Here is a 7,544-nt window from a genome sequence, read left to right on the forward strand (position 1 = left end):
GAATGTATTCAGGGAAAATCGGAAACGGAATCGGAAACGGAATCGGAATCGGAAAACGGATTTGCAGTGTGCAGGGAGCCTAAGGCACATCTGGGAACTTTTAAAGAGAGCCAAGCTGAGATTTCCACAGAGGAGGTGGGAACTATAGTGGTGACGAAACGGGGTGTGCTCAAGTGGCAGCAAGGTGTGGCCAGTAAGTGCGCTGGTCGTAATTGGTCGAACGCATCAATTGGGCATGCTGGAAATCTGGTCACAAGGGCTCAAATCGGGTGGGTGGCGGCAGGGCCGAATTTACGACACAGGAGCCTACAGGCACAGATGTCCTGGCACCCTAGACTTTGCTCTTCATGAACCTACAAACCCCCAAACTGCACCACAAGTGTGCTGGTTGTCCCAACTGTCACTTCTCCCTTACAGCTACAGTTACCCCTTAATATTAGGTAGCTAGAGGCACTCTCAGTGTTAAGTAGTTAGTGGTGCCCCCAACTGAAGGGAGATCTCGTCAGTGGAAAGCCAAGAGGTGGGTGAGAACCCTCATTTACGCTCTGTTTGGGAGTCTGCATAGGGAAGGAGAGAGGGAGGCACTTGAGGAGAGGAGAGAGCTGCTATTCCATCATCAGACGTCTGTAGGCATGGGCCTGCAGTGCCTTATGGTAAATCCAGCCCTGGGTGGCGGTAACAGGGTTTGATTTCCAGATGACCGCTGGACCCCCGGATAAACTCTGCCCAATTGTATGTGTACCCCCTGGGCCGTGGTGAGAGTGTTTCATGCTCACCTGTCATTCTGGCAAGACTCCTGGCCTCTTCTGGTGTCCAGCGTCCTTTTGAATTCACAAGCACCTCTGTCACGGGACACCGATGCATGTACTGACTTGTGGGGTAATTCCAAAAAGGTGCCGAACACAGGAGGAGGCGAGGAGTGGTGCCAGTGTGACAGGTGAACATGCAACACTCACCATAAACCCTGGAAGGGGGGGGGGCGGACATGGCAGGTTGCGGCGCCAAGACAAATTCTAAAATATTTCATGCTGAAATCTATCTGCAGCGTGTGGACAGGCAATAGATCCTTTTATGATCAGATTCAATCATAGATTGATCTTTCTTATGGTTGTTCTGTTGGCAGATAGAAGAGTGTATGGGCACTTTAAAGCAGTAGGATTAGCCATACTTTGCCAGGAAAAAAAATCCCCCACATATTTAAGTAGATAAATACTTGATCTACTTACATAACAGATGCATTGTACTGTCCATGTTTTGATTTCAGTGAATTTTATGTAGTAAATGAAGAGAATTCTGTTCCTGGCGAGAACCATGTCTTTTGACCACAATTTGAGGCTAAATACTGATGTAATTTCTTCCCTTAACTTTTTTTTTTTTTATTTTCTCCTCCAATCATGGAGTCACCTCAGCCTTGCTTGGAAACACAAGTGAACAGAGGATCAGGTTTCAGCTAAGCAGCTAGGCAGGGAAATAAAAGGTGAGAGAAGGAATATATAGATAAAAAGAACCCCCAGCATGCTACTGAATGGCAATGGCTATTAAAAGTGCCAGTGCTCCTAAGGTATGTGATAACTCCAAACCATAACAGCAGAAAAAACGTTTTGAAAGTTTTGAATGCAGGATTAGCATCTTTATCAGTTAATAAAAACTCAGACCAGTCGCTGTTGAAATTATTTTTTTATAGTGACAATCCCGCTTTAAGAGTGACGGTTTCACAACCTTAACCACTTCGCATCCAGACCTTGTTTCCCACTTATGGACCAGAGCAGTTTTGACAGTTTAGCTATATCCTTATTTAATCAGAAATAACTTCATCCCTACTTACGAGTTACGACACAGAAATGAAATACATATTGTTTTTTTCAAATACAAACTAGGCTTTCATTGTATGCCATTTTTTTCCCTCGAACAATTTTGTTTTCTATGAACTTTAATGGTAAAACAAAGGAAAAAAAATAGAAAAAAAACATTTCTCAGTTTTACCAATTCCAGTTTAAAAATAAAAAAAAACACAAATTTAGTTTGGCTATTCTTACTGCTTATCACAAAACTTAGATTATGTTCCGGTCACAATTTATGGTGAAGATATTGGATTCTGAAATAATGCTACAGAGTGTATTTTTCACTATGAAATGAGAAAATAAAGGTGGCCATACACTGGCCCGATTCGCCGCCGTTTCGACAGCAGATTCGATCACTGGGATCGAATCTGCTGCCAATCGTTCGCGCTACACGCTGAATTTCGATCCTTTTCATCTGATCCCGTCGATCGCTCCATGCAGAAAATTAGCGTCGATCACCCGCGGGTAGGGAGCGCGTCGCTAGCGGCGTTCGAGTACTCGACGACCGACGCAATAGAGCCGCATACATTACCTGCTCCGCTGGCACGTCTACGCCCGGTCACCGCTGCTCCGTGTCCGCGCTGGTCTCCGGCATGCTTCAGTTCCTCCTGCCCGGCAGGAAGTTTAAACAGTAGAGGGCGCTCTACTGTTTAAACTTCCTGCCGGGCAGGAAGAAGTAAAGCATGCCGGGGCCGGAGACCAGAGCGCAGACAGAGCAGCGGTGATCTGGGGACTGGAGTCGCGCCGGCGGAGCAGGTAATGTAAGCGGGCGGGGGGAGCGGCGGCAGCATCACCACCACCACCACAACAGATTGTGAACGGTTTCAGGCTGAAATCGGTTCACAATCTGTTTGCAGTAAAGGTAGCCATACGATCCCTCTCTGATCAGATAGGGATCTGTCAGTTGGTCGAATCTGATGGCAAATCGACCAGTGTCCAGGGCTTGCCCGCACTTCCCTCTAGGTGTCGCATGGTGGTTTGGGGGCCCCAGTGAGTGAGAGAGACCTGGGGCCCCTGGGCTGTCATGTGGACCAGTGTTTGTGATTTCAGATAGGGATCTGTCAGTTGGTCGAATCTGATGGCAAATCGACCAGTGTATGGCTACCTTAAAAGTATTTTTAATAGTAAAAATCAATCTCATTAGCTCAGGAAACATATATTCCCATTCAGCAATTAGTGCTGCATCAGATAGTGCCAGGAATGTGCACAGGAACAAGCCCAATTCTGCACGGCTTCTGCTACAAGACGTATATCTAGTGACTCGGGGCTTAGATGAAGTCACAGAGGACGCATATCTACTGACTTGTGGATAAAAGTAGTTAATAGGGGTGCACAGAGCATGGAGAATTACAATAACATATTTTATAATGTACCGTACTTTTTAAAAAAATAAATAGAGAGGAGGGGATGACAACAGTAGTAGGAATATAGGCCTGAATATGTAACAAGAGGACTGCAATGTAGCAGGCCGGGTAATGACATTATCTGACCTCTGGCAGAATATTACATTTAATATCATTGTGTCCCAGGTGGTTTAAAACCCCGGAGACTAGGTATACCTGGCAAATGGCCCATCAAAGTTGGCAAATTCACAGCTATGGTCAGTCAGTAGCCAGAAGACAGAAATACAGCTTCACACAAAGCTAAAACAATAATACAGCATGTCACTTGTATGCCCTTTTCTGTCACTAGACCCTCAGAGACATTATGTAATTATTGCTCAGATACAGCGCCAGCCTATGAAATGTGATCTGTACTGCCACAGAGGGCGTCATGACTATATATAAAGAGGGGCAACACCAATTCCATCCTAAACATTTCTAGGACTCCCTCCTGTGACCCCCCCCCCCCCTTTCCATGGGATAGAATATTTTTTCTGAAAAGCCACCCCTCTATTGAGCCTAGTGTATTGCAATGGGATGGTGCACACCGGCGGTTTGAGGTTTTTGCCTAGCCGCAAACGTGCCTCCTGCTGCACGTTTGCGGTTTGCAGAAGCGTTTCGTCCTCAATGTAAAGTATAGGAAAAAAACGCAAACCGCTCTGAAGTAGCACTACTTCAGAGCGGTTTGCCAGGCGTTTTTGTTACAGTAGCTGTTCAGTAACAGCTTTTACTGTAACAATATGTGCAGAGGCGGGACAAGATCCTCCAGCACCCAAGGCTGAGACACCAAAGTGCCGCCCCTCCATCCCTGCCACCCGAGCCATCAAACACTGATTGCTATTAGACTAGGAGGCGCCACAGGGCCCACAACCTCCCCAACACCTTAATATCTAGTTATCTGGTTTGCAGTCAATGCCATGTATCCCCTTTTCTTATTTCTTTCTGCTTAAAACACAATTAGGAATGACAGCTGAATGAATTCTGCGCCCCCTCCTACACTGCGCCCTGAGGCTGGAGCCTCTCCAGCCTATGCCTCGGCCCGGCCCTGAATATGTGTAATCTGCTACACAAAAACGCACCCAAAACCGCTAGTCATGTTTAGAAAACCTCTCTAAACATACCTAGAATCGCTCTGAAATCAGCTCCCAAAACCGCTAGCATATTGCGGATCTGCTAGCGGTTTTTGTGTGCACTGGGCCTAACAGCAAAGTAAGCAGGATCTCCCTGTATGCAGAGCACTTTCAGAAACAAACAGTTATTCATTCATTATATTTTTGCTACCTTTCCTCTTTAAGGTGAAATCCGGTAGGGAAAACAGGAAGTGCAATGACATAGCATCAATTTTAAGTCTGATTGGTTGCACACAATGGAATAAAACTCAAGATCTAGAAATGGGAAATGAGCCAATAATAATTATGGCTTTCATGGATATTTCATGAAGACTTTATGCAGCTAGGAAACAGATCTTAAAAAGAAAAATCTTAACAAATAGGCAGTGAATTTGATTGGCCCAAATCCAAGCTGCATGAATGTAGCATCCTGTGTACTCCTACTTCCTTTTCCTATCGATGCCACCTAAAGGATGCATTGTGAAGGGAAAGAGAAACCGTAACCAAGAATTGAACTTCATCCCAACCAGTAGCTGACACCCCCTTTCCCATGAGAAATATATTCCTTTTCACAAACGGATCATCAGGGGGCTCTGTATGGCTGATATTGTGGTGAAACCCCTCCCACAGTGTGATGTCAGGATCATGGTTCTGACATCACACTGTGTAAGCCTTGTTGCATTGTGGGAAATAACAGCTGTTTTTAACTGCCAAAAAAGCAAGCAGCATCTCCTTCCACTGACATCACCTGCCAGCAGTAAAATGTCACCATGTGATGAATGTCACAATGTAGATCAGGGAGAAGAAATATTTTACAATGACCAAACACTGACTAAATCACTTATACATAATTATTGTAAAAATGAAGCACTTTGTGTAGGTGCTTTTACTATGTCTCTGATCCTAAAACTAGAGGATGTAGACTAGGGTGTGAGGGGAACTATTTGCCAAGGAAATCATTACAAAGTAGACAAATGACTGTGTGTGCTCAGAATTCCACTTCCTTTTCTAACAATACTGGCAGTGAATGAAATTAAAGTAAGTCCACGCATGATTGACAGCATGAAGCATTCCGTTCATGTTGCCAGTGTTCCAGTCTGCAAGGTCATCCAAAATGAATAATTCTAACAAACCTTGGTTAAGGTAATAACACCATGACTGTCATTGTGTGCCCAGACTGTAAAAAAACATGGATGGTTTATAATAGAAATAATGCCCTCTCTTACTGATATTTCATGGCTGAGGCATTCATATAGTAAAGTCATTCCATGCATCCAGCACTGTGCTGAGAGTAGTGAGGAACGACTATCCAGGAGCTGGACTTTTCTGGAGGGGAAAAACTTGAGGTGAACAATAAAAAAAGAAGAGGAAAGAGGTATATTCTTGGGACAAGTTGAGGAGAAGTTTTCCGCTAATTGGAATCTTGGGAAATTCACACAGAATATTGCAGATATAAATCCACTGATTATTCGTTCCGTGTTCAGTGTCCATTTACAGGATAGGTGGACTAATAAATGACACCTACCCCTAGGGCCCCAGTAGCTGTTCACAATTATTTCTCGCAAGAGCCCAGCAGTCACGGGAGCAAGAGCCCAGCAGTCACGGGAGCAAGAGCCCAGCAGTCACGGGAGCAAGAGCCCAGCAGTCGCGGGAGCAAGAGCCCAGCAGTCGCGGGAGCAAGAGCCCAGCAGTCACGGGAGCAAGAGCCCAGCAGTCACGGGAGCAAGAGCCCAGCAGTCACGGGAGCAAGAGCCCAGCAGTCACAGGAGCAAGAGCCCAGCAGTCACAGGAGCAAGAGCCCAGCAGTCACAGGAGCAAGAGCCCAGCAGTCACAGGAGCAAGAGCCCAGCAGTCACAGGAGCAAGAGCCCAGCAGTCACAGGAGCAAGAGCCCAGCAGTCACAGGAGCAAGAGCCCAGCAGTCACAGGAGCAAGAGCCCAGCAGTCACAGGAGCAAGAGCCCAGCACTTACAGGAGCAAGAGCCCAGCACTTACAGGAGCAAGAGCCCAGCACTTACAGGAGCAAGAGCCCAGCACTTACAGGAGCAAGAGCCCAGCAATTACAGGAGCAAGAGCCCAGCAATTACAGGAGCAAGAGCCCTTGATCTTCTAACCCATTCCATTTTTATACCAGTTTTTCTTGCACTATCTTTGATAAATCAGTCAATCTTAGTGGGGTAATGGACATAAAATTCACCTCTACATGGTGTAGAAAGTGTCACAAATAAACCGTCCCTTTTTCGTTCTCTTTGTGAACTAAACCCCCATGTCCCTCTTTTTTCCTCATTTGTCCCTCTTTCAGGACTGATGTACAGATTTGTGTACATATGTATTTTTCTCCTGAAAAAAGGTTTAAAAGAAACCAGAGAGACGGAAAACAAGAAAGATTTGATACTTCCCCGGGGCTTCCTCCAGCCCCATAAGCACGTGCAAGTCCCTTGCTGTCCTCCTCCTGCGGTCTGCCGCTCAGCTCCAATCAGTCCCGGTAACTGGTTCAGTCACGTCAGTTGGGGTCTTCTGTGCATGCACAGAAGACCCCGACTGACGCGAGTGAACCAGTAACCGGGACTGATTGTAGCTGAACGGCAGCCCGCAGGAGGACGGCAAGGGACTTGCACGTGCTTATGGAGCTGGAGGAAGCCCCGGGGAAGTATCAAATCTTTCTTGTTTTCCGTCTCTGGTACACTTTAAATTGACTCTAAACTTTATTCTCATCCTTTAATATATTTCTTACTTTCAAATGTTATGATATAAATAAAAATAATCATGATAGAAAGGACCAGTGTGATTTGAATGAGAACACTACATCTTTTGTCTAGGATTTTTTTTTTTTGTTATATGCACGACTAGGGGTGTGGCTAGGCGGGAACAGAGGTGGGGCAGGGGCGTGTCTTAAATTGTCCCTCTTTCTTTACTCAAAAAGTTAGGCGGTATGAATAAATACTGGATCACAACTAGAACAGTTACCAGATGAACAAAGCCCTGGAATAAACAGAGCTGGTCATATACAGGATGAAGCATTGCTGCCAGTGAGACAAATGTAAGTCCTACTATTCATAACTAGTGACCTAAGCCTGTTTAAAAATGAGCTCTAGATCACCGCCGCCGCACGCACCCGCCTGGCCTGCCCCATCCTGCATCCTGCCCTAGCGGCTGTCAGTGCAGGACGTGCAGTAGTGCAAAAGCACTGACACAGGGACACTTGCCTTATAT

General features: G+C 45.8%; 1 protein-coding gene across 1 annotated transcript; it reads left to right on the forward strand.

Moving 5' to 3' along the window:
• The first annotated feature begins 5,410 nt into the window (after positions 1-5,410).
• On the forward strand, positions 5,411-6,436 carry LOC137537796 (submandibular gland secretory Glx-rich protein CB-like). The gene is made up of 2 exons (XM_068259758.1): positions 5,411-5,475; positions 5,899-6,436. The coding sequence occupies exons 1-2, from the start codon at positions 5,411-5,413 to the stop codon at positions 6,434-6,436; spliced, it is 603 nt and encodes a 200-aa protein (XP_068115859.1).
• Positions 6,437-7,544: the final 1,108 nt, after the last annotated feature.

Source organism: Hyperolius riggenbachi, chromosome 11 (genome assembly GCF_040937935.1).
Source record: "Hyperolius riggenbachi isolate aHypRig1 chromosome 11, aHypRig1.pri, whole genome shotgun sequence".
Classification (NCBI taxonomy): domain Eukaryota; kingdom Metazoa; phylum Chordata; class Amphibia; order Anura; family Hyperoliidae; genus Hyperolius; species Hyperolius riggenbachi.

What these genes read in the sequence shown, in the direction of transcription:
- LOC137537796 (XM_068259758.1), top strand. Translation starts at nt 5,411, where the DNA reads ATGTTGCCAGTGTTCCAGTCTGCAAGGTCATCCAAAATGAATAATTCT. An exon ending in TCTAACAAACCTTGGTTAAG is followed by an intron (nt 5,476 to 5,898) that starts GTAATAACACCA and finishes ATTTCTCGCAAG; the next exon opens with AGCCCAGCAGTCACGGGAGC.